This window comes from Balaenoptera musculus, chromosome 7 (assembly GCF_009873245.2).
Source record: "Balaenoptera musculus isolate JJ_BM4_2016_0621 chromosome 7, mBalMus1.pri.v3, whole genome shotgun sequence".
Lineage (NCBI taxonomy): Eukaryota > Metazoa > Chordata > Mammalia > Artiodactyla > Balaenopteridae > Balaenoptera > Balaenoptera musculus.
The window spans coordinates 89586737-89614409 of record NC_045791.1 but is presented as its reverse complement, the minus strand read 5'-3'; the positions used below and the strand labels follow the sequence as shown (position 1 = coordinate 89614409).

Sequence of the window (27673 nt, the reverse complement as noted above, 5' to 3'; positions counted from 1 at the left end):
TGATAAAGGAGGCAAGAATATACAATGAAGAAAAGACAGCCTCTTCAATAAGTGGTGCTGGGAAAACTGGACAGCCACATGTAAAAGAATGAAATTAGAAGACTCCCTAACACAAGACACAAAAATAAACTCAAAATGGATTAAAGACCTAAATGTAAGGCCAGACACTATAAAACTCTTAGAGGAAAACATAGGCAGAACAGTCTATGACATAAATGACAGCAAGATTCTTTTTGACCCACCTCCTAGAGAAATGGAAATAAAAACAAAAAATAAACAAATGGGACCTAATGAAACTTAAACGCTTTTGCACAGCAAACGAAACAATAAACAAGATGAAAAGACAACCCTCAGAATGGGAGAAAATATTTGCAAAGGAAGCAACTGACAAAGGATTAATCTCCAATATTTACAAGCAGCTCAATATCAAAAAAACAAACAACCCAATCCAAAAATGGGCAGAAGACCTAAACAGACATTTCTCCAAAGAAGATATATAGATTGCCAACAAACACATGAAAGTATACTCAATATCACTTATCTTTAGAGAAATGCAAATCAAAACTACAATGAGGTATCACCTCACACCAGTCAGAATGCCCATCATCAAAAAATCTACAAACAATAAATGCTGGAGAGGGTGTGGAGAAAAGGGAACCCTCTTGCACTGTTGGTGGGAATGGAAATTGATACAGCCACTATGGAGAACAGTATGGAGGTTCCTTTAAAAACTAAAAATAGAACTACCATATGACCTAGCTATCCCACTACTGGGCATATACCCTGAGAAAACCATAATTCAAAAAGAGTCATGTACCACAATGTTCATTGCAGCTCTATTTGCAATAGCCAGGACATGGAAGCAACCTAAGTGTCCACTGACAGATGAATGGATAAAGAAGATGTGGCACACATATACAATGGAATATTACTCAGCCATAAAAAGAAACGAAACTGAGTTATTTGTAGTGAGGTGGATGAACCTAGAGTCTGTCATACAGGGTGAAGTAAGTCAGAAAGCAAAAAACAAATAACGTATGCTAACACATATATATGGAATCTAAAAAAAAAAAAATGGTTCTGAAGAACATAGGGGCAGGACAGGAATAAAGACGGAGATGTAGCGAATGGACCTGAGGACACGGGGATGGGGAAGGATAAGCTGGGACAAAGTGAGAGAGTGGCATGGACTTATATATAGTACCAAATGTAAAATAGGTAGCTAGTGAGAAGCAGCCGCATAGCACAGGGAGATCAGCTTGGTGCTTTGTGACCACCTAGAGGGGTCGGACAGGGAGGATGGGAGGGAGACACAAGAGGTAGGAGATATGGGGATATATGTATATGTATAGCTGATTCACTCTGTTATAAAGCAGAAACTAACACACCACTGTAAAGCAATTATACTCCAATAAAGATGTTAAAAATAAATAAATAAATGAAAGGAATACAAACTTACTAATCCTGAGCTACTTTTTTCTTATAAGAACGTAACTTTAATATGAAAATATTTGATAGTAATTCTTAATAAATATACAGGAAAATATCTTAGAGTACAATTCTTTGAGAACTACTGATTAATATGTTAAACAGTATAGTAGTTTTGTTCAGTTATCAATTCATCTTCTCCAGAAACACCTGACTATTTCAAAGAAATGCCTTATACTCTTAGAGGAGGAGGTGGAGAGAAGATGTCAGGAAATTTAACAGTTATATGATTTAGGTACTCCACTACTGTTATCTTTAAAGATCAAAATTATAAGTTTATAAATATTATATTATTATGGCAATACATGGACCTTTAAGATTGCACCTCCAAAATTAGCAAAACAAAAAAAACACGAACCAAAACAGCTAAAGAATTACCCCTCAAAATGGTAATAATATGCTCACAGTGTAGAGGGGAAAACCCAGCTTGAATATAAGTAGACTTTTTTTCATAAAATTACATATAAGTATTTCTAAGGAACATGTGTGTGTATGTGTGTGTGTGCCTGTATTCCTATTTCTACTTACATTTATATTTAGAAAAAAGACTTCAGTTTCAAGAAACAGTAGACAGTACAACCAAACCACACATTTGTAACAGATTAATAACATTTCCTACGTTAATTTTTTTCATTAATCACTTTAAATATGATAAAACTATATTTTATTTCAGAGTTCTGAAACACTGCACCTATCAAGGAAACATATTTTATAGGATAAAAAGTTTAAAATTTATGAAATAAAACATGCAGCAATTCTCAAATTTTTCATATATATTGTCAAGGTTTAAAGAAAATTATAAAAATTCATTTAAATGTCAACTCTTATATAAATAGTCCTTATTAATTTTCTAACCAATAAAACTACTTACATTATTCCAACTTTCAACTTTTCAATAATTTCAACTATATTCAACATTCCTAATGTAATGATGACCTTTTTTACTTGCAGTCTTTAATGAATTTTCTAAAAGTCCCTGTTCAGTTGAGACTACTACTATCCTCTAAAATAGAAGAAAATATATCTTGCTCATAAACAGATGTGATAAAATCATAACAAAAGGAAGTGGGTTTCATAATCAATAAATATTCTTAAAACAGAAAGCCCATAGCACAACTCAAAGCTAGTTTTTGAAGATAAAATACTATAGAAACAAAAACCAAATTAGAAATACATAACTGAAATGCTTATCATAAAATGAATTCATATTTAATTTTAAAAGCTTAAGGGAAACTTTTGTGAATTTTCGGCATAGCACTGTTCCTCCAAAGAACTCAAAAAACAGATAAAAACTTAAATAAGAGTCAACAAGCTGTAAATATGTCATAAATCTAGAAAGTTAACTCTTGCAAGCTTATGATAAAAGAAAGCTTCTGAGAAACTGATGAGAGAAGAATTACTGATATTTGGTTCAGAAGATATGACAGCTACTACGTTGAATTTATTCACCAATTGCCCTTCTTGGATTTATCTTTGGATTTATAAGCACCTTCTAGCATGATACCACATACAAAGATGCAATTACAGTTTGGTCATAATTTTTTCATTCAATGATTCATTTATCCATTCATTTAACTGCTATTCATTTAGTGCCTACTATGTGCCAAGCACTGGGTTAGGCATATCTATGTTACCAAGTACCAATCAATATAAATGAGTGGTACATAAAGTATTTTTTTAATCCTTCTTTACTTAATGATGTAAAGCAAGAAGGAAGATGATGAGTAATACATATAATGCAACTGATATGTTTATTCACTGCTCATCGTTCAAATGCTATGTTTTAAAACTTTCCTATAAATTACTGCATTGAGATATCCAACAGACTAATAAAGTCTGCATAGTAGACTTCACTTTACATCTACCTAGAAGGAACTATATCCATAGCATATATTAGAGAATAGAGTTTACTATGAGCTAAAGCCCTCCACTTAGAATATAATCAATTCTGGATTCAAAAAATCCTCCTCTTCAGCATTTTTCAATTTTTAATGGACAGGTATTTTGGAAAGGAGTAACTAGATTTCTTAACCGAGGAAATCTGCAAAATATGGAAAGATTGACACAGGCCAGAACACGGAGTGAAGTCTATCACATACTATTTTGCACTGAGGAAGCCAAATCTGCACCTAAATAAGAGTATAACAATTTCCTTCATATTTCACAGGAAAGGTTTCATTTTTGAAGAAAAGCAACCTTCTTAATTAGTATTGGTGTGACTTCAGTGTTAATTAGTATTGGTAGCATTTTAAAAATATTTTTGCTATCATCATTATTGTCAATTTTTAATTGAGCTTGCAATTTTACAGGAATGCCATCATTCCATGTACTGTTAATTGGTGGTATTATAATCAGAAAGCATCCCTACCATATTTTCTAGTGAAATTAGTTCATTAGCCTCACAAGAAAAAAAGCATACTATATTAAGCATTTCCTATGATCTAAATACTTCCATGAAAAACAAAAAATACAGATGCTTACAAAACAGACTGTAGAATATGTATACAATACCAAGTTCTGCACAAGTGCTGAAAATCCTTGTTTAAACTCCACTGAGATTAAAGAGAGTTCTGAGAGAAAGTGTCATTTGCTGCAAAGTCATGCAAAAGTGACCACCATGTGGTAAATGATGAAATGAGGCAAAGTAAATATGACTACTTACTAAAAGTGAAGGTTAGATGATAAAGAAATAGAAGCGAAAAAGACGTCAGGTGATAGAGCTGCATCTAGTAAGTGAAGTATTTATAGTTTAAATGACTTTCAAAACTTCGTGTCACTGTTAAACAATAGGCTATGGTTGTGTTCAAAATTCTCACCAAAATTTGAGTATCTGTAGCCTGTTCTTGGACCATCTGAACTGCTTTTGCCAGATCTTCTTCACCTTCTGGAATGCTATAATTGTCATCTGGTATCTAAATCACAGAGAAAGAGAACGATAGGAAGAGTTAGCAGGAATATAAAAATACCTCATTTCATTTTAGAAATAAATTTTCCTCACAAAACAAAGGACCAAAGAAATACACTTTATGTAAGACACCATGTCATTCTGAAGATCTATGAAAAATAAACTGACAAGTAGGCAGCCCTCTGACTTCCTTATCAGATCACAGCTTTAAGCCTGTTACATCTATTAACTCATTTCATGTGGTATGTATTAATATTATCTCCATTTTACCAGTAGTAATACAAAGCCTATCTTCTGTGTTTGTCCTGTCTCCTGTTTGCCCAGGCCACAAATGCCAGGCTTGCTTCCACAGTTTCATTCACAGCTTCTGTCATCTTGGAGTGACTCTGCCTTCCAAGTCTCAGATGTAATGATAGGTTCCCTTGGAACAAGGAATTAAAGGAAAGGTTTGAGACAGTAACTATATTAGACTGAAGTATTGCTAAGTTGCAGGGAACCATAGGATCTGAGCTCCAGCTAGGTAGTAGGAATCTGGGAAACCTAGACTGGATGATTGGGAACACCTGCTGGACAGAGACGACAGACTATAGTGTGGATCCACAAGGCAGGTGATGAGAAGCTGACTCTGAAGGACAATTAACAAGAAAATCAAAAGAGCCAGATGTGTCAACCAATCTAAATTTTTAAATAGAATTTCCAAACCTCACTCCTCACCAGCTGATTAGCTAAATTCAGTTGAAACAGTAGCATCACTTAAGAAAAAAAATTTTTAAGAAAAAATAAAATGAATATTTCACAGGAATGACTGTAATGAGTTTATAGAATACGTAAAATGAACAAATTACCTCTTCATATTCATAATCATCTTCAGATGCTTCAGTTATGGTGACCTCTAAATGTACTGTTAAGTTTGAATCTCAAAATTATGGAATAAAATTATTATATTTAAAAATTGAGATAACCTTAAAATACAGTATTATATCCAAGTATCTCACCAAGTTAGTAAATACATGTAAATTAAGCTATTTTTTAAAATTTCTCCTCCTCATACAGCCTACAATTATAGATGTTTTAAGACAAAATATCTTAATTGTTATTTTAAATTATTATTCAAACAACCCAAACTCATGAAAAACTATATTTTTAATCTATTTACTATCTAATGATTCCCAATTTGATTCTAAGAAGGCTTACAAAAATGTACATGGTATCATAACATAAATTGGAAAGAGATAAGAAAAATGATGGACAGGAAAACTATGACAGTCAATTTTCAAACACATCTCAAACCACAGTGGATTTTCCAGAGTTTCTGAGTCATTCACAATGCAGTGTGACTTCTTTATTTGGTTTAAAGTATTGTGAATGAAAAAACCAAAGCACACTAAGATTTAAATATAAGTAAAATATAGATTTCAATGTTTTCATCAATAAAAGATACTTACACCTCCACTCTCTTTCTTACATACCTCAATTTTAAAATTAAATTATCTTCTCAGAAAAGGCAGCCTAATGTTTAAGCAAATATAAACTACTTAATAATCATAACTCAGCAGTTCGTAAATTATCAAGATATATCAGCATTAAAATATCAGTGGAAATGATTCTAATAAAAAATTCTAACGGCATTGCTCTAAGACCTTCAAAAATTACAAGTTAGTCTACAAATGAAAACTTCAAGACAACATCTAATTTTAAAAGAAATCAAAATACACGCCAGTAATGCTATTTTGTTGATTGGTTGGTAGGTTTACATTTTTTTTCAAATGCACAGACTTTATTAGGCCAAGTTTAAAAGGTATAAAATTAAACACTTCAGTGCACAGCAATGGTTATGAAAATCAAAGATTAGATTAGCCTAGTTTTCATTTTGCTGCTGGTTATAAGAAATTTCTCCGTCATCCCATCCTGCAAGAGTAACCTGACAGTGTGTATAACAACTTCTGTTGTTTGTAATAAGAACTGATAACACACACATAGTATTTAACAGGAGCCAGGCACTGTCCTAAGGGTTTTACATGTATTAACTCATTTCATCCTCATCCTACCAATGAGGCTGAACTATTATTATCTCTATTTTACAGATCAGGACTCAAATGCACAGTTACACAATCAGGACCTAACAGAATTGGGAATCAGCCCCAGAAGCTTAGGTTTCACTATGCTATACTACCTCTCTTGTTAACACAAATTAACATATGTAAATCATTTAGAATGGTGCCTGGCTTATAATAAATACTATACAAGTGTTTGTTGTTATTTTCCCTGTTCTGGAAAGAGATGAGTACCTGTGGAGAAGTCTCCTAAGTCTCCCATGATCTAGTGTTAAGATGAATGGATACATAAAAGACATTCTGAATCTTCCTCCTTTTCTAGATTTATATTTTTCTGACACATTTTCACTTAATGATATAAAATTTCCTTAGGTTCAGCTACAGGAAGTTCAGCCTCCTTTTTATGGAAAAATATGTCCCCTTCTGAGAAACAACTATTAGAAGTTGATTTTGTAGGCAGTCACCTGCCTGTAAGTCTCCAGAAAAGTAATGCTATCCTTCATCACTGTTTATACCATAATAAATTTCACAAAGAAGTTAATATTCTAAAATGATCTGGATAGAGTTTATAATTGTAAATAAGCCAACTGCTTATTTATTGTGAGGAAGAAACGTCAAAGCAAAGTTTCTTGAACGTGGCTCTATAGAGGAAAAAGTGATCTGTCCTCAAAGCTTTGGAAATATAAAACAACACTTGCATACTGCTACCAAAAAAAAATATTCTAGGGAACGGAGTATAATCACTAATAATATATTCTGTTTCCCATAATCAAAAAAGAGTAAGAGAAAAATAACTACCATTTTATAAAGCTGAAAAAGTATCGTCGCATGGATCATAACCATATGTGCTCTTAAAACCCTGTGAGACTGAATGGCACAGATACAGTCATCTCTAAACTGAAGAAAAATAAAGGAAACTAAGTCAGGAAGATGAATAGATTTGGCCAAAATCAAAGATATGAGTGACAAAGACAAGTTTCTTAAATATAAATACCATGAATTTTCAACTACACCATGCTGTTTCTACAGTGACACAATAGCAATGTGCAATTTTTACCAATATCCTCAGTAATGAATTCTCACCTATTTGTTTTCCAAACTCTCAAGTGTCATGTTACAAACAGATAAATCAAATCCTTTAAACAGCTCAATCTGAAGACCCTAAAGGAAGGAGAAATATAAAAGAGCTATAGGGCTATAGACCCAAAGATTCAGTAAACCAAGGGCAAGAGATTAACCAAACAAAACATCAGGAAGAGTACAAATACCCAAAACAGGAACCAGGATCCTCCTTAACTGATACTGTTAGTACCCACAATATGATGTGAACAGAAAATCTTCCTTCTCAGAAGCAACATAGTTGAAATGTGATGTTGCAGCGTTACTAAAGAAGGAAATGTACTTTCGCATGTATGTTTGCATGCATCTGTCTAGCTGGCTAGCCGGCTCGCAACACATGGACAAATGCACAAACAAATCCCAAAACAATTCTGTGGCAGTTTACAGACATGCATACAGCTACACGGAGATGAAAATAAATGAATATGGAAATTAGCGGAGAAAGGGAAACAGTAGAAGTAAGGTACAGTACAGGCCGTAAGGTCTCATGAACTTTGTTATATGCCACAGGTTTGACGCTAAGCTTCCCAGCAGTCAGGGTAAAAAGGGAAATGTAATCAGATACCAATTCAGTATCCATCCGATGAAAACAGATGAGTTTCTCAGCAAATGTACAGCAATCTCTGATTCTGAAGCCTGAGAGAAATCACGCTCTTAGGTTTTCATAAAGAGAACACTTTGGACTGTACAGATATTGATCCCCTTGGCCCTTGGGACAGCCAGAAAGACAGAGTGAAGCAGGATCTGATGGAGCATCGTGTGTGAAAAAGGTTGGAAAGCACTGCTTTAGAAGCAATATTGGTAGGGTAGAAATGCACAGTTCATCAAGAATTGCCTGAAAAATAAAACCGTTAATCTTGATTCTACTTTTACTGGGCAACTTTCTCATCTGTAATCTAATCTCTTAGGTGATCCTATTCTCCAGGAAATGTCCATACAATTAAGCTGGTCACAATTTTCATACAAAGTTATTTTTCCACTGCAGAATAATAAACTGGCATTCTGGCTTAATATCAGTTTCTTCTTGCCAAGCTGACTCTGAGCCCCTACAAAACTCCCTTCCCATTACCTGCCTAGCTTTCCTTCAAAAAACATCATTGAACTCCAGTTCCAAAATTCATTTTTTTCTACTCTGACTATTCCACTCAGATCTGGTCCTGCCTTTCTAGAGCTTGAGCTTGACTTGACACTTAATTTTGTGCCTGGTTTTCTAGTCTGATCTTGCCCAGGGTACTATCTGTGGCCCTCTTTTCTCCCTGGCCTGCACCCACAGTCCACAGCACCGCCCCCTTCCAGGCCAGGTACTATATCCTATAGTCATGGCCTGGTCTCAGACTAAGGGTCATTCTCCACATCTCCACTTGCTCTGGAAAGAATTTAGTAGTACTTGTGAGTTTGCATACTATGAATTAGTTCCCTGGTACTTCATCACCACCGGTGAACTAGTAGTTTCTACACGAACAGAATCTGCACCAGATCCTGACCTTGTAGATCTTGGCAGAAAACAGGCCAATATACACCCACACTGAAACTGCCAGGAAGCCCTAAATCCACCACAGTACTACAGAAGATACAACTGCAAGAAGCTTCAGAGAAGCATTTCAGCTGGCCTAATGGAGCAGAGTTTGATGTGACAGTTGGTATGATGGGGTCACAAACAAGTTTGTGCAAATGGACCACAGGCAGAAAGAAATGAACAATTTTCAGATGAGAGCAGCATACAAAGTTCCTCACACACTAGTCTCCTCCAATACTGCATCTGTAGGTAGTGATCACTGCCAGTAGCACCAGCTTTATAAAGAACTGGAGTGAAACATAAAGCTAATTATATTTTACATGATTTCCCAAAGCTACTATAGACAGAAATTGCTTTGTAATCTTTGATATCACTGCAGAATCAATGTACACAAAGGCAATCTAAAGTCTAGCCTGGATCCTCCATGATCAACGTTTTACTCACTAAATTGAAATAAAAGAAATGTATTGTAAATACCAAACATTACAGTCATGTTCCCTTTCTTAGGAAAGCCAGTTTAAATAAAGTAAGTTAACTGAAAATAGACCAAAGATGGCAAATAACTGGCACACTTGCTGTCAAAATTCCCATTGCTGTTTGCTTCCTTCAGTCTTTCCTACCAAGTCTTAATACCACATACCACGGAACCACTACCAATTCAATAGAATTGGCAAATGTGGAAATTTATGGGCCACTCCTGCCTAAGACAGCTGTTGCCCATCTTCTGCCTCAGAACCTGGAAAATAATTTTCTTTCAACATATAAGACTCATGGTTCTCATAGTGGATGGTGGTGTAAGTTTTTCCAACTTCTAAACCAGGAGACCCAAAGATATGGGGTCTATATATTACACCTCTATCTGAAAACATAAAGGCAAGAGGTTAAGATATTTGTTTACAGCCTTGCTACTCCAATTATAGCCCTTAGATCAGCCACACCAGCAGCACCTGGGAGCCTGTTAATGATGCAGAATCTCAACCCCTGAAACCCGCACTTACTGAATTAGAATCATTTCAAGATCCATATCTTGGATTCATATACACAGTAACATCTGCCTAGTCTAGAAGACACAGAACAAAATATAATTTTTTTCTCTCCAAATAATCTATGACTTTTGTGCACGTAAAATTCAGCACTCTAGGTTTAGTAACATGCCTCTACATTCTACATTCAAATTGTCTATCCTTTTTATTTGAATATATGTAGGATGCAATTAAGCACCCATGAGCAAATCCAGTTTTCCAGTGATAATAAGAAATACACTACTTGAGAACATAATGATTATTAAGGATTTTACTAATATCTTCTTACTTAATACTATAAATATTCCAGAGAAGTAACATCTTAGAGGAAAAAAAATAAATGTTAAAAGCAATAAATAAAATAACTTCTAAAAATAACAAAAGTTCTGTTTTAATTACACAAAGTTATCAGTAAACATTACCACTGCAGTGAGATACTGGCTAAGGATATTACTTAAGAAGAAAAGCATGCATCTTAGATGGGGTATTGGTTTAGTGTGATCACCATATTTCAGGGTCTGGAATCCTTAATTTGCATTTTTGAAACAGTTGACTTTGGGACTGCATCCAGAGTTGGTTAGCCTCAAAGGACAGGCTTAAACTCAGTCAACCCTCACAAACTGCTGTTAGGGCCAAAGAAGACCTTTTCAGGGGTCAGCAAATGTATGTCCATGATCTAAGTCAAATTCTTAGCATTAAAATGTCTAGAAAGATAAAATAATAATCAAAAGCCAGTTAGGGGAGCAGAGAATCAGCAAAAAGGGAGGTAGGTAACAAAAACAATGCTACTTTGGGGGCTCTACTTCCCTGGAGTCCATGCATTTCATTACTCTTCCTTGAATAAGGTCTTTCTTTAGACAAGTAGCCAAAAAATCAATTAAGCATTAGCTTTCTTAATACAAATCATTCCAGCCTGCATCTCTCAGCTGGAATAGGCACTCCCAAATGTCTGCAGCCACACACTAAAAGGCAACCCCTGATCATTACTATGAATGAAAACCTCTCTCAAGTTGTATTGATTTTTAATAGAGCATTCATTCACGAAAGACGACCAATCTTCTTTACAATTACTAGAGATACCTACTTGCCCGTTTACAGATCACATAGTTAAAATCTAGCCTTATATTTTACAAAGCTGCAAATATCTTTCTAAAAAAGAGTTCACTAGAGGATTCATATATTCCATGATTAGATTTCTTAAAGTTCTGGAGATAGCTAAGTAAGATAAGAACTATGTCGTGTAAGTTTGCATCTCTCCCTATACAAGTTTAAAAATTAACAGCAGTGATATCATGGAGAGCTTCAGAAGAGATACAGGTGGCACCACTATAGCTAGGAGGTTACAAGGGAGGGGTGTTTCAAGGGTGATAATTCTATTTCTTGGACACATTCTCTAAACTGTCATAAAGAATGTAAGGCTTCTCTTAATGAAGCCACTCACCCTCATGGTGGATCCTGGATATGTTTCTGGTTCGGACCACACTAACCTTTACATGTTCTTTATGTCTGAATGTTTAAGAGCAAAGAAAAGGGTGATTTCCTGGAGAATTTGAGTCAAGCCCTTTCATAAGCCTTGCTCAATATTAACAGCTCATTGTCTAGTGTTCTCGGAGCATCTATTCAGTCATAAATAAGGGAAGTCCGGGACCAAATGTAGTGGATTAGAAGTGATTAAGTATATGTGCAAAGTACAGATCAGATTTCTGATTCATTAGTGCATATTATAATTTTTATTTATCCACTGCAATAGCTCAATTAAATTACCTGAAAACTAAAGACTTTAAACCCAAGAAAGTCTCACTTCAGCAACTATCATAATCACCTTAAGAAACAATGTCAAATAAAACTACACAGTCAACTCTTAATAATGCATGTTAAGAGAGCTCAGGATACAGGGATAATTGTCATTCAAAAGTAATCCTCAAACTTCATTTAACTAAGAGTTAAAGGCTCTCACATGACTAAATCTCTTACCTGAAGACTGAATGTAGGAAAACTGATTGGTTAAATGTTTAGTAACTACTGACTACCCTTTGGTTGAAACCAAAAATAGTCAACAAAAGAGAAAAGGAGGAAAAGCAGAGTGACTAGATAATTCACAAAGAGGATAATAAAATCCTCAAAGAAGGGTGGGATCAAAATGGCAGAGTAAGAAGAACTTGAGCTCACCTCCTCCCATGGACACACCAAAACTACAACTACATTTAAAGCAACTCTGAGAACGACCTGAAGACTAGTAAGACGGGTAGGAGGGGTAGAGGTGTGATCTGGTCACCCACATCCCCAGTGTGGCGACCCACAAGCAAGAGGGGATATCATAACCACGGAAGCCCTTGCTAAAGAGCAAGAGGTTCAAGTCCCACATTGGTAACCCCAGGCCAGGGGACCTGCATGAGAAATATGAGCCCCCATAAGGTCTGACTTTGAAAACCAGTGGGGCTTACATACAGAAGAGCTAGAGAGCTCTTACAAGAAACAAAAACTCTACCCTTAAAGGGCTCATGCACAAACTCACTCACTCTGAGTCCCAGCACATAGGCAGCAGACTGAATAATGCCTGGCTTCTAGCTGACCTACCAAAGCCACCCCAGCATGTCTCTGGCCTGTGCCCACTTCATCTCTAGCTTCCCTGCCAAGGCAGCCCTCACTGAGCATGTCCAAGGACCCTCCCTCTTTCCCAGCCCATGCCCACTTCAGTTCCAGCCAGCCTACCAAAGCCAACCAGCACATGCAGTCTATAGAGGGAATGCTCCTACACAAGGCCATGACTTCAATACTAGGGAAAATAACTGTTTTGCCTAATTCATAGAAACAAACACAGAAAGTAAAACAAAATGAGGATGCAGATAAGTATGTTCCATATGAAAGAACTTGATAAAACCTCAGAAAAAAAAAAAAACTAATGAAACGGAGATAAATAATTTGCCTGATAAAGACTTCAAAGTAATGGTCATAAAAATGCTCACCGAACTCAAAAGAATGGGTGAACACAGTGAGAACTTCAATAAAGAGTTAGAAAATATAAGAAAGACCCAACCAGAGCTGAAGAATAAAATAACTAAAATGAAAAACACACCATAGGGAATTACAACAGTGGATGATACAGAAGAATACATAAGCAATCTGGAAAACAGAATAGTGGAAATCACCCAATCTAAACAGCAAAAATAAACGAAGAACTAAAAAATGAGGATAATTTAAGGAACCTCTAAACCAACATCAAGCATGCTAACATTCATATTATAGGGGTTCCAGAAGGAAAAGAGCAAGAAGGATGGGTCAGAAAACCTATTTGAAGAAATAATAATTGAAAACTTCCCTAACTTGGAAATGGAAACATATCTAAGTCCAGGAAGCACAAAGAATTCCAAACAAGATAAACCCAGAGACAGCCACACCAAGACACACTATAACTAAGATGGCAAAATTTAAAGATAAAGTGAGAATTTTAAAGGCAGCAAGAAAAAACCAACTAGTCACATACAAGGAAACCCCTGTAAGACTATAGGCTGATTTCTTTCAGCAGAAACTTTGCAGGCCAGAAGAGAGTGGCATGATATGTTAAAAGAAAAAACTTACAACCAAGAATACTCTAGCTGGCAAGGTTATCATTCAGAATTGGAGGAGAGATAATGAATTTCCCAGACAAGCAAAAACTAAGAGTTCATCACTACTAAACCAGTTTTACAAGAAATGTTAAAGGGGCTTCTTTAAGTGGAATAAAAGGCCATAACTAGAAATAAGAAAATATACAAAAGAAAAAATTTCACTGGTAAAAGCAAATATATAGTAAAGGCAGTGAATCCGACATTTAAAAAGCTAGTATGAAGGTTAAAGACAAAAGTCATTAAGTCAACTATAACTACAATAAGCAGTTAAGGAATACACAAAGTAAAAAGATGTAAAATATGGCATCGAAAACATAAAACATGGGGGGGAGTATAAATGTAGTGCTTTTACAATGCATTCAAACTTAAGCAACTTTCAAGTACACTGCTGTATAGCTGTCACCTACAAGAGACTCACTTCAGATCTAAAGACACATACAGGCTGAAAGTGAAGGGATAGAAAAAGATATTCCATGCAAAAAGAAAAAAGAAAAAAAAAGAAAGCTGGCTTAGCAACACTCATATCAGACAAAATAGACTTTAAAATAAAGACTGTAACAGAAGACAAAGAAGGGCATTATATAATTCTAAAGATGTCAATCCAAGAAGAGGATATAACATTCATAAATATTTAGGCACCCAACAAAGGAGCACCTAAATATATAAAGCAAATAATAACAGACATAAAGGGAGAAATTGACAGTAGTAAAATAATAGTAGGGAACTTTAGCACACCACTAACATCACTGGAAAGATCATCCTGATAGAAAAATCAATAAAGAAACATTGACCTTAAATGGCACATTAATGGCCAGATAAACTTTATACAAATATACAGTACATTCCACCCAAAACCTGCAGAATACACATTATCTTCAAGCGCTCTTGGAACATTCTCAATGAAAGATCACGTACGGCCACAAAGCCAGTCTCAATAAATTTAAGAATAGTGAAATCATAGAAAGCATCTTTTCCAACCACAACAGTATGGAACTAGATACCAATAACAAAAAGAAAACTGGAAAAAAACCCAAAAACACATGGAGGCTAAACAACACACTACTAATCAACCAATGGGCCAATGAAGAAATCAAAGAGGAAATTAAAAAATACTTTGAGACAAATGAAAATAGAAATACAATCTTCCAAAATCAATGGGCTGTAGCAAAAGCAATTCTAAGAGGGAAGTTTCTAGTGATACAGGCCGCCCTAAAGAAACTAGAAAAATCTCAAATAAACAACCTAAATTATACCTAAAGGACTAGAAAAAGAAGAACAAACAAAGCCTAAAATTAGTAGAATGAAGTAAATGAGAAAGATCAGAACAGAAATAAATGAAATAGAGACTAAAAAAACAATAGAAAAGATCAATGAAACAAAGAGCTGTTTCTTTGAAAAGTAAACAAGATTGAAAAAACTTCAGCCTGACTATTCAAAAAAAAAAGAGTGCCCAAATAAATAAAATCAGAAATGAAAGCGTAGTTATAACCAATACCACAGAAATACAATAAAAATAGACTACTACAATTATATACCAACAAACTAGATAACCTGGAAGAAATATACAAATTTCTAGAAACATATAATCTTCCATGACTGAATAAGGAAGAAATAGATAATCTGAACAGACTGATTATTAATAATAAAACTTGAATCAGCAATCAAAAAACTCCCAGCAAACAAAAGTACAGGACCAGACAGCTTCACAGGGTGATTTACCAAACACTTATAAAAAAGTTAATACCAATTCCAAAAAATTGAAGAAGGAACACTTCCAAACTCATTCTATGAGGCCAGGGATATCATGATACCAAAACCAGACAAAGACACTACAAAAAATGAAAGTACAGGCCAATATCCCTGATTAACATAGATGCAAAAATCCTTAACAAAATATTAGCAAACCAAATTCAACAATACATTTAAAGGGATCATACATCATAATCAACTGGAATTTATTCCAGGAATGTAAGGATGGTTCAATATCCATAAATCAATCAATGTGATACACCACATTAACAAAATATAAAAATCACATCATGATCTCAATAGATGCAGAAAAAGCATTTGACAAATTTCAATATAAACCTATGATAAAAACTCTCAATAAAGTGGGTATAGAGGGAATACACCTCAGCACAATAAATGCCATATATCACAAACACACAGCTAACACCAAACTCAATGTTGAAAAGCTTAAGGCTTTTCCTCTAAGATTAGAAACAAGATGAGGATTCCAAGTCTCACCACTTTTATTCAACATATTACTGGAAGTTCTAGCCACAGCAATCAAACAAGAAAAAGAAAAGACACAAATCAGAAAGGAAGAAAACGGTCACTATTTACAGACATGATACTATTTATAGAAAACTCCAAAGACTCCATCAAAAATTATTAGAAATTATAAATGAATTCAATAAAGTTTCAGGATACAAAATTAGTATACAGAAATCTGTTGTCTTTCTCTACACTAATAACAAACTATCAAAAAGCAAAATAAAGAAAATAATCTCATTTACAATTGCATCAAAAAGAGTAAAATAGCTATGAATAAATTTCACCAAGGAGATGAAACACCTATACTCTGAAAACGGTAAGATATTGATGAAGAAAACTGAAGCAACACAAATGAATGAAAGAACATACTGTGCTCATGCATAGGAAGAAAAAATATTGTTAAAATATCCATACTACTCAAAGCAATCTACAGATTCAATGAAATCCTATCAAAATACCAATGGCATTTTTCACAGAACTGGAACAAATAATCTTAAAATTTGCATGGAAACACAAAATACCCTGAATATCAAAACAATCTTAAGAAATAAAAAAAAGCTGGAGTTATCACACTCCCTGACTTCAAACAATGCTACAAAGCTATAGTAAGCAAAACTGTAAGGTACTAGCACAAAAACAGATACATAGATCAATGGAACAAAACAGAACACCCAGAAATAAACTCTTATTTATATGGTCAAGTAATCTACAAGGAAGCGAGAATATACAATGGAGAAAAGACAGCCTCTTTAATAAATGGTGCTAGGAAAACTAGACAGCCACAAGCAAAAGAATGAAACAGGACCATTTTCTTTTACCATATACAAAAATAAAATCAAAATGGATTAAAGAATTAAATATAAGACATTAACCATAAAACTTCTGGAAGAAAACATAGGCAGTATGCTCTTTGATTTTTTTGGATCTGTTGCCTCAGGCAAAAGAAACAAAAGCAAAAATAAATGAGACTACATCAAATTAGAAAGCTTTTGCATAACAAAAGAAACCAACAAAATGAAAAGGGAAAGAGCAATCTACTGAATGGGAAAAGATATTTACAAATGATATATCTGATAAGGGGTTAATATCCAAAATATATAAAGAACTCACACAATTCAACATCAAAAAAGTCAACAATCCAATTAAAAATGCGCAGATGACCTGAATAGACATTTTTCCAGGGAATATATATAGATGGCCAACAGACACATGAAAAGGTTCTCAACATCTTTAATCATCAGGGAAATGCAAATCAAAACCACAGTGAGATATTACCTCACATCTGTCAGCATAGCTATTATCAAAAGCCAAGAAATAACAAGTGTTGGTGAGGATCTGAAGAAAAGGGAACCCTCCTGCACCGTTGGTGGGAATGTAAATTGGTGCAGCCACTATGGAAAACAGTACAGAGGTTCCTCAAAAAATTTAAGAGAACTACAATATGATCCAGCAATTCCACTTCTGGGTACTTATCCAAAGAAAACAAAACACTAATTTGAAAAGATATATGCACTGTATGTTTATTGCAGCATTATTTAAAATAGCCAACATATGGAAGTAACCTAAGTGTCCATCAACCGATGAGTGGAGAAAGAAAATGTGGTACACATATATACAATAGAATATTACTCAGCCATAAATAAAACAAAAAACTGAAATCTTGCCATTTGCAACAACATGAATGGACCTTGACGGTATCATGCTAAGTAAAACAGTCAAAGACAAACACTGTGTGATTTCACTTATATGTGGAATTTAAAAAAAAACAAACAAGCTCAGAAGCAGTTTCATAGATATAGAGAAAAAACTAATGGATGTCAGAGAAGAGGGAGATGGAGGGCTGCGTGAAAGAGATGAAAGGAATTAAGAGGTACAATCTCCCAGTTATAAAATAAATATATCATGGTGTTGTAACATATAGCATAGGGATTATAATCAATAATAATGCAATAACTTTGTATGGTGACTTACAGTAACTAGTCTTATACTGGTGATCATTTCATAATGTATAAAAATGTTGAATCACTATGTTGTACACCTGAAACTAATATAATATTGTAAGTCAGTTATACTTCAATTAAAAAAATCCTGAAAAGTTATAGTTGCTTATATTTGTAAATGTGATTACTTGGAGAAGTCTTTGCAAGATAGGTTTTTTGCAAACTGCTATATGTTGGTAGCTGTAACTCGGTGATCTCCCTGCAAATTAAGTAAACCAGATTTTCATTAGTGAAAGTTGTGCTATATTGCAGTCTCACCACTTATTTCACAAAGATGGTTGCAAAAAAAGTTACCTCACTATGTTTGTCTCATGTTAACAATTAAACTATTGTGATAGAAATCATTTTAATGCAGACAGATATAAGATGCCTGGTTATCACTAGCATGGACATTGGATAACTTTATACTTTGATGTAGATTAGCGCTGAAAGAGTCGTTGAATTGTTTTTGAATTTAAAAAGGAAGATTGCTGAAAAAGACAGCTTGTTAAGAGCTAGGAAAACAGAGTATAAAACCTCACTTAAGACACTAGAGCACCCACATATTTCATTCAAATTTATTTCAAACTATTCGAACATATTCTTGTAAAAATCATGTTTGCACTGAATGAAATACTACATATTTTCTTTGAGCTTTTCAACCAAGTTCTTCAAAGCTCCCTGTAGCAGGGATGTATACTGGGCCTGAGTCAGGACAGGTTAATCAGTTTAAAAGCCTACAAAATGAATCATTGCTGGATCTCTGGAATCTTGAATTAAATCCCGGGGGATTATATTTGGACAAAAAAATAAGGTAGATTTTGCAGTTTCCTTGATACCTTTAAGAATAAAACAGATTATCCATCTCTCTCCTATCTGCCTGAAGAATGGAGTAGTTATCTTTTTCTCATGAACCCTCCCCCTCTCCTCAATACCATTAATTTAGAGAAGGGGAGCTCAAAAGCTTTACACAAGAGATAGTGAACCTAATTATCCACATATGGCTATTCAATTTTTCTGGTTATTTCCAATGATAATCGCTCATCACTGTCTGATCTTGTTTCTTCCTAACATCTCTGAGCCTCGTCAGGTCACCAGGTTACCATTTAGTTGCTAAAGGCGGGGGGGGGAGGGTTATTTTTATCATTAAGTAACCCAAATTGAAACTACCCAGTAAGTAGATGTTACCAAAACAAATCACTTAAGCATTGGACAATTGGACCATCTACAGGATCCGGCTGGATATTCTGAGGTTCCTCCTTCCTCTCCTTAAAGCCTAGAGGTAGCGGTCTTTTCCTTAACCTCCTGATGTTGCCCTACGGATTTATCTTCACGGCATTCTGAACGTTTGGGGGCTTAAGAAAACCCCTGAGTTAAAGGAGGGTTGGATTAATTTGTTGTGCTACTTTAAAATAAAACTGCAAAGTTTACTGAGTGGTGACTACTAACTTTTTCCAACAGGAACACATCAGCCTACAACTACTACAAGGCGAAAAATTACAGTGGGTAGGTAGCAGGGGGTCACGGTGGCGTTGAAACCACCTAGAGGTCCAACAGTCGTCTCTACCGGCTGGGTGACCGCAAGCTTCACAGGGCACCCAGAGCCGGAAGCCCGCGCCCTCGCCCCCAACACCCGTTACCGCGGCCAGCGTCTGGGTGCCGCGCCTACTCGGGAAGGATACGCTCCAGGTAGTAGGCGCCCTCGGCGGCCACCGCCTCCGCGGTGTCCCCGGCAGCCGTCGAGCCCATGCCCAACGCTTCTTCCAAAACCCGCAGGGCCGAGGAGGGTATCCCTCGCTGAGTAGCCATCTGAAGCGCTCCGGGTGCCTGCCCCTGGCTACCGCACCGCGTCCCAAGGTAACCGCGAAGACGCTCGAGTACGAACACACACACGCAGCTCTCGCGAGAGTCTGGCATCCTTCACCCCTCCCACCGCGCTGGCTCCGGGCCAGGAAGGGCTACCCCGAGCCCTAAATGGGGGTGTCCTCTTCGCTTCCTACGTTACCGGGGCAACCTCGTTGCCTAGTTACCCTGAGCCCTCGGGATGCAGTTCCTGGACTGGACGAGATAAAATGAAGCAGTGGACTTGGTTTGCACACCTTTTCTTACCGAGGTGGCTTGGTTTTCTTCAGTTTTGACCCTAGCATTTGTTTTTCACTTCGTTTTCTTCTCTAAATTGTCTTTCTGTTGGTTCTTACATGCCAATCATCAGTCCCCAGATTTTAAGGTATGTGTAGAGTCCTAGTTGTCCCCAGGGAAAACTAATGGAAAAGAGGAAGATCCTCAGTACCTGGAGAAAAAAAAAAAAAAAAGTCCTAGAAATCATGAGATTGGCCCAGGGGAACTACCAATAAAGAACAAGGATGGTCACCCTAGTCAATTCCATTCTTGTACTCATTCAAAGTATTTATCTGGACGTCTGTTTTGTCTTTGGTTTTATACTCTGGGACTTGGAATTGTAGTTGTAACGTTGATTCTTACCAAAGTAAAGCCATTTCCATAAGAATTTTGAGGTACAAATTGTCCTAACATAATGTATAATAAATGATATTTGCCCAATCATGTGCAGTCCTTTTGCTATGACAGAATCTTCCTCGGGTTTATATTGTGTATGTATCAGAACCATCTACAGGGCCCTTTTATTTACGGATTCTTTTTCATCCTACATTCTGATGAAAATTGGATGCCAAACAGCACCTCATTATAAAAATTCCCATTTATTACCAAAAAACACATAGTGGCAACTTCTAATGAGGTGATAAAGAGCTTCAATGTTGGAACCAGAGAGGCTGCATTCAGAGCCTGGCTCCCCATTACTAACTATGAAACCTTGGGCAAACCACTTAATGCCTCCAGGCCCCAGTTTCCTCATTTTTAAAATGGGGATATTATTACCTACCTCAAAGTATTGTTGCAAGAGGTAAAACAACATAAAGAGTTGAGAACTCACCAGTCACATGGTAGACACTAAGAAATAGCTGTTATTTGTACTTAATTGTTTGGTTTGGTTTGGTTTGGGGATTTTTTTTTTTAGCATACTCAAGCATCACAATTAGATGTAATAGTTAGAGAATTCATTCCTAGTAGTATTTATTCTTTTAATAACTTACTCCTTGTCATTGACTTCTCATATCAAACATATCCCGAGTGCTCATTAAGATGCAAGGAAGAATTATAAGGGGCTGAAAATTCAGGGAACTCTGAAATTGGGGAATCCTCTGCTTTTCTCGTAAGCCTGCTCTTCCTTCCAAAGGGAGGAATTTCCTCATCCCTCAAGGTTGTTTCCTGTAAGCACAAGCCTGAGATATGGCCTGGGTGAGGAGTGTCAGGGCCTTGCACACTCAGCAAGACATGTAGAAACACGAGAGAACCATAGAGGTGGGTGTCTCTGAATAATTAATGTATACTTTGATTTTTTTTTTGTCTGTTATAACAGCTCTCTTATTTTTTAGAGGTAGTATGTCATGTTCTACAGATAGGTTTGAATCCTGGCACTTCTGTATGACCTTAAGTAACTTAAGCTCTGCGAGCCTTAGTTTCCTCTTCTCTAAAACAGAGACTTTAATATCCACCTTACTAAAATATAGATTAAATGAAATGAAATATATAAGAAGCACTGAAGATCATGAAGAAGCAAAGCCTCTACCTACAAAAGTGAATCTTGCTCATTCAGAAATTTGAGCTATTTTCTTTAAAGAAAAGTGTAATAGACATCTAAGTTTCCATTCCTCATAGAGCTTTTTAAAATGGTTTCATTGGATATAGGGCTTAAAAATCACTATTAAATGCAAATAAAGTTACCCCCCCAAAAAATGTCCAGTATATTAAATATTTTCAATAAATGTCAATAAAATTTACTTAAATTATTGAGAGAATATGCCAGTCTCGAATTGGATATTATATTTATAAGGAACTTACATATATAGAAAAATTTTTAAGACAAAACTTAAATATTTTTAGAAATATCCAGAATTCAAAAAAGGAGATCTTAAGAGTCATAAGAAAACAAATAAATTATGACCAGTATCCACCGTTTAAGGCAGAGAAGAAGTGGAAAAGATTGTCAGAAGAGCTAAAACAAAAAAAAGTCTTACAACTTAAAGAAGTATCATTACTCCGCTCCTCAAAAAAATGTTTTTTTAATTCTGGAAGTCTCATTTTCTAAGTGTTCCAAATAACCAAAGTTTTAACTCAGAACTACCAATTTGATTACATCCATTTCATGACGTTCAAATTTAGATGTCACCCAAGATGTTTTTGGCTTCCCTCCAATTTAAACACATTTCACAGGACCAGAGCAGCAGTGCATTTAAAAATTCAAATTAGTAGTGTCTTTAATATCTTACTTTGTAAACCTTTAGATTTCTACAATGGATGAGTAATATTTTTAAAAGCAATTAAATAAAAGCAAAAGTAATCTTAACAAATACAAACAGAACAAATAATTTCCTTCAGATAAAAATTGGGCTGCAACCTTCTGTAGTGATTGCTAATATCTTAAAACCAGTATGTCTTTGCAATGGATGAATTTGAAAATAATCCTTTTACATTGGAATTCTTGTTCCATTAATTGCTGGTTTAATTTAAAAGAAGTGTGAAAGCCTTACTAAGAAAAAGCAAAAACTTCAGATCACAGTAGTGGTTTCAGTTATAATGCTATCCTATAGTCCTTCCATTCTTTTTTTTTTTTTTTTTTTTTTTTTTTTTAAATGGGTCTCCTGGGATAGAATCTTCTTTTTTTTTTTAATATTTATTTATTTATTTGGTTGCACCGGGTCTTATTTATTTATTTATTTTTATATTTATTTTTGGCTGTGTTGGGTCTTCGTTTCTGTGCGAGGGCTCTCTCCAGCTGTGGCGAGCGGGGGCCACTCTTCATCGCGGTGCGCGGGCCTCTCACCACCGCGGCCTCTCCCGCTGTGGAGCACAGGCTCCAGACGCGCAGGCTCAGCAGCCGTGGCTCACGGGCCCAGCCGCTCCGCGGCACGTGGGATCCTCCCAGACCAGGGCTCGAACCCGTGTCCCCTGCATTAGCAGGCAGACTCCCAACCACTGCACCACCAGGGAAGCCCAGTCCTTCCATTCTATAGTCCTTACTTTTTAAAATATTTTGCAATATTTTAAGTGTAAAAAGAAAAAGAAAATTGCCTTAACATTTTGATAAGTGAACAGCAAGCCATCTAATTTCCCTTTGAATATGCTCCTGAAAGAGGTAAATAAAGAAAACCAATGGAGACAGTCAAAATGAAGCAACAACCACAAAAGTCAAGTTTTTATTTCCTCCCAGACTAAATGCTCCATTATTGTAAAAGTGAAATTATTTTTAAAAGCAAAACCAGAAAAGAACCTGACAATGGATTTACTCTTCACATTTTTAGTTTCAAAGCAGAAAATACTCATATGTAAAGGTATAGTAAATTACTATTCAATTTTCAGAAGTTGAGTGTTCATTTGCTACCAGTAGAGCCCAAGCCATATACTGATGCATCTTTTTATGAAAGTAACTATCTTATTTTCTTTCAAAAGCTCACAGTAAGTGGTAGCCAGTTTTAGAATTCCAGAATTCATAGAAGTAGTGGTAATTGACTGTGGTCAGCCATACAGCTATATTTTCCCTTTTTTCACTAACAACTGTTCGCAAATTCATATCTCTTGTGTTCTTAGCCCATGTAGTTCAAATAGGATCAATCTTCTGACTTTAGAGATGAGCACATGACCCAAGCTTAGCATAATAAGATTTCATTTCTCTTGGCTACAGTGATCAGCTGCCAAGTTGGCATGTGACCCAAGAAGAGCCAATGAGACATGGTGGGAAATTGTTGGAAATTCTGGCAAAAAGATTTATTTCATCCCTTGGGATTTAAGTTCTAGAGTTGCTAGTCACTTTGCAAGTATGAAGAAAATTTCTATCTAAGACTTGAGTAAAAGTGGAGGACCGAGGTGAAAGAAACAGAAAACCTGAGTCCAGATAAAGTCACTTGAACCTCTAGTATATACGTATATATTTCCTTGCTCTGTCAGCTGATAGGGTCTAGAAGCAAAAACACCCCCATAAGCAATGATCAGACCTACCACCCAGATCTTGGTTTATTAATACCATTTTCCGATAAAAAGAAGAGCCAATGGAGAAATGGCTGGATATAGGGCCGGTCTGGGAATGTACAAGACAAGACTGGAGCATCTTACAGTGCCAGAAAGTAAAAAAGTGCCCCCCAACTAAAAATCCCACAAAAATGGGGTATAGCCAAGGGACAAAGGAGCTAAGTGAAAGAGCTCCCCAAAATGTACAAAGCTAGAACAATTTGAGCAAAAAATTAATAAAGTAGTATTGGAAAATAACCCAAAGTATAAAATAAATATCTATAATTTCATACTGATGTAAAGAAATGATTTCATAAATAAATAAATAAATAAATAGAAGAGAATGGACACATCTCCTGTGAAGAGAATTCCAAATAATGGATGTAGATACACCACATTCAAGGAATGGAGTATAACTCACCACTCCTTAAGTGTGCACTGCACATGATGATGACTTTCTTCTAAAGAGTAGAATATGGGGCTTCCCTGGTGGTGCAGTGGTTGAGAATCTGCCTGCCAATGCAGGGGACACGGGTTCGAGCCCTGGGCTGGGAAGATCCCACATGCCGCGGAGCAACTAGGCCCGTGAGCCACAGCTGCTGAGCCTGCGTGTCTGGAGCCCGTGCTCCGCAACAAGAGAGGCCGCGACAGGGAAAGACCCGCGCACCGCAATGAAGAGTGGCCCCCACTTGCCACAACTAGAGAAAGCCCTCGCACAGAAACGAAGACCCAACACAGCTAAAAATAATAAATAAAGAGTAGAATATGGACAGTGGGGAAAAAAATAAATTTACAGTGGAGAAACCTGACAAACACTACCTCAGAAACCCATAAACCCAGACTAATCGTGAGAAAAACATGAAATAAATCTCAACTGAGGAACAGTCTACAAAATACCTTACTGGTATTGCACAAAACAGTCAGCATCATGAAAAACAGAGAAAGTGTGAGCCAAGAAGCTCCTAAGGAGGCCGATGATTAAATGTAATGTGGGATCCTAGAACGAAATATGGACATTAGGTAAAAACTAAGAACATCTGAATAAAGTTTGGACTTTAGCTAATAATAATGTATCAATATTTCTTCAATAATGTGATAAAAATGTACCATATTAATGTAAGATGTTAATAATAAGGGAAACTGGATGTGGCTATATGAGGACTTTCTATACTACCTTTGCAACTCCTTGGTAAACCTAAAACTATTCTTAAAAAGTTTATTTTTAAAAAATTACTTGAATCTTGATTCTAGTGTTGCCTTAAACAAAACTCATCCCTTGACCCTTCTCTTATATGGAATCATAAATTCTTTTTCCTTTAGCAAGTTTCTGTTGGGCTTTCTGTCACTTGCAATTCAACAAGGCCTAGCTGATATATTGACTCTATAGAGAATCTTTTTTTTTTTTATATACATTTGAAGATATATTTTACTGCCAAGGGTGTTTTTCTAAAACTGTCTGATATAACATACCTTTATGCATTTAGACCTGAAAGAACTTTTCTTTTTCCCACACAGGTGGAAGAAATACAGTTTGCTTTCACACATAGGAAAAGAACTGAATGGCCTATTTTAGAAGGCACTCTCCTCTATCTTGTCCACTTGTCAAGCACTTCCTCATCTACAGACTGAGAAAAGAAAGATAAAAAGAAGTGGTTGTGACCACCTAGAGGGGTGGGATAGGGAGGGTGGGAGGGAGGGAGATGCAAGAGGGAAGAGATATGGGAACATATGTATATGTATAACTGATTCACTTTGTTTTAAAGCAGAAACTAACACACCATTGTAAAGCAATTATACTTCAATAAAGATGTTAAAAAAATTAAAAAAAAAGAAGTGGTGAAGTTAGAGGGAAGAAAAATGGCAGTGGTTGGAAGGAGAGAGGAATTGCATGGAGAGCAGTGAGGGGTTGGAGGTGGAAGTTGAAGAAGGGGTAGGTAGAGAAGGAAGTCTCACTTGGAGAGCATCACAAAAACAAACAAACAAAACAAAGCAAAACTCATGATACAGAGAAAACAACAGTGGTTGCCATGGGGGAGAGGGTTTGGAGGGTGGGTGAAATGGATGAAGGGGGTCAAGAGGTACAAACTTTCAGTTATAAAATAAATAAGTCATGAGAAAGTTATGTAGAGCATGGTGACTAGATTCAATAGTACTGTAGTGCATATTTGAAAGTTGCCGAGAGTAAATCTTAAAAAGCTCTCATCAGAAGGAAAAAACCTTGTAATTTTGTATGGAGACTGATGGTAACTAGACTTATCATGGTGATTATTTCATGGTATAAATAAATATTGAATCATTACACTGTACACCTGAAACTAATATAATGTTATATGTCAATCATACCACAATAATAAAAAATGATACATTTCCTTAAGAGTATATTTCAGACATTGACCCACGTCAGTAGATAGAGAAATGGCACATTCTTTTTAGTGACTATATAGTACTTCTCTATATAGCTATATGATAATTTGTTTAAGCAGACTTCAGGGCATTTTCTGCTTTTATTTCAAGCCTTGACACTTCACCCAAGCTGGGAAAGAGAACAATCATCTTCTGTTCGTTCTTACCAAATCTGACTAGAGTGGAAAGCACAGGAATGTACCATATGCATGCAAGGAAATGTTCTTCCTCTCATTTTCTACCTCTGGTATTCCTTCAACCAATTCACTGTTGAGTATTATATGGAAGCTCCTCCTACACACATAAAATATTTAACATTTAAAGTTTTCATAATTAGTCTGTATTTTTAAATGTTTTTTAAGATTAAATGCAACACAATTAAAGGTTCAGAGAGAATTCTAAATTTTTCTTCTGGTAAAATTTCCCAACTTGTTTTCTTATTGTTGGTATTCATGGGTATACTTCTTCAAACTAACAAAAAAAAACCTCACTAAATTTTAAAAAGCTAATGCTTAGGTTGTGGTGATTGGTCAGTTTTAATAAACAGAAGTGTTAGAATTATTTGCATATTCAGCAGAGCTCATTTTGTACCATTGTTTATAACATTAAAGAAACTGCAAAATTGTAAGAAGGGAAGACATAGAGCTTCTCAAGGTCACCTTTCTAAATCAACTATAATGCGACTAAAGGTTAGCAAATCAATGAGTGAACATGTGACTTTTCTTCCTTCATGATTCTTGGCACAGTTGTGATATGTGAAATGTCTTATGTAGATCAATGGATGTAACTAAACATGAGGATGCAGAGTGTAGCAGGAATTATATATGTAAGTGACTATAGCCCATATCAAGGTATTTGGACATCATCCTAAAATTAATAGGAGGCCACTAAAGGATTTCAATAAGAGAGGAAAATGGCCAGATTTTAGGGTTTATAACCTCTTAAAAAACTATTTGTAACTTATGCTTTTAATTAAATATATAATCATAAATAAATGCATTTATATGTACATATATACACATATATGTGATTATGTATATATTAAATACAGCCTTTTTCATTTCTTTCTTGTTTGCATCATCCTTCCCCATCCCCTCACCCTTCCACCATATCTGCTCACTCCCACCAAGCTTATCCATGTTAAAAATATGATGTCTTTCTATATTTTTCTCATTTGTAACCCACCATGGCCTCTAAGCATCACTTAATATTCTTGCTGAG

General features: G+C 35.7%; 1 protein-coding gene across 1 annotated transcript in view; it reads right to left on the bottom strand.

Moving 5' to 3' along the window:
* The window catches only part of SPAG16 (sperm associated antigen 16), a 905158-nt gene extending 885342 nt beyond the window's left edge, over nucleotides 1-19816 (bottom strand). Inside the window, exons 1-3 of the mRNA XM_036858792.1 lie at nucleotides 19651-19816; nucleotides 5239-5285; nucleotides 4305-4400 (exon numbers count right to left, since the gene is read on the bottom strand). Of these exons, the coding sequence (XP_036714687.1) occupies nucleotides 4305-4400; nucleotides 5239-5285; nucleotides 19651-19777 (270 nt within the window). The 5' untranslated portion in view covers nucleotides 19778-19816. The remainder of the gene's footprint in view (nucleotides 1-4304; nucleotides 4401-5238; nucleotides 5286-19650) is intronic.
* Nucleotides 19817-27673: the final 7857 nt, after the last annotated feature.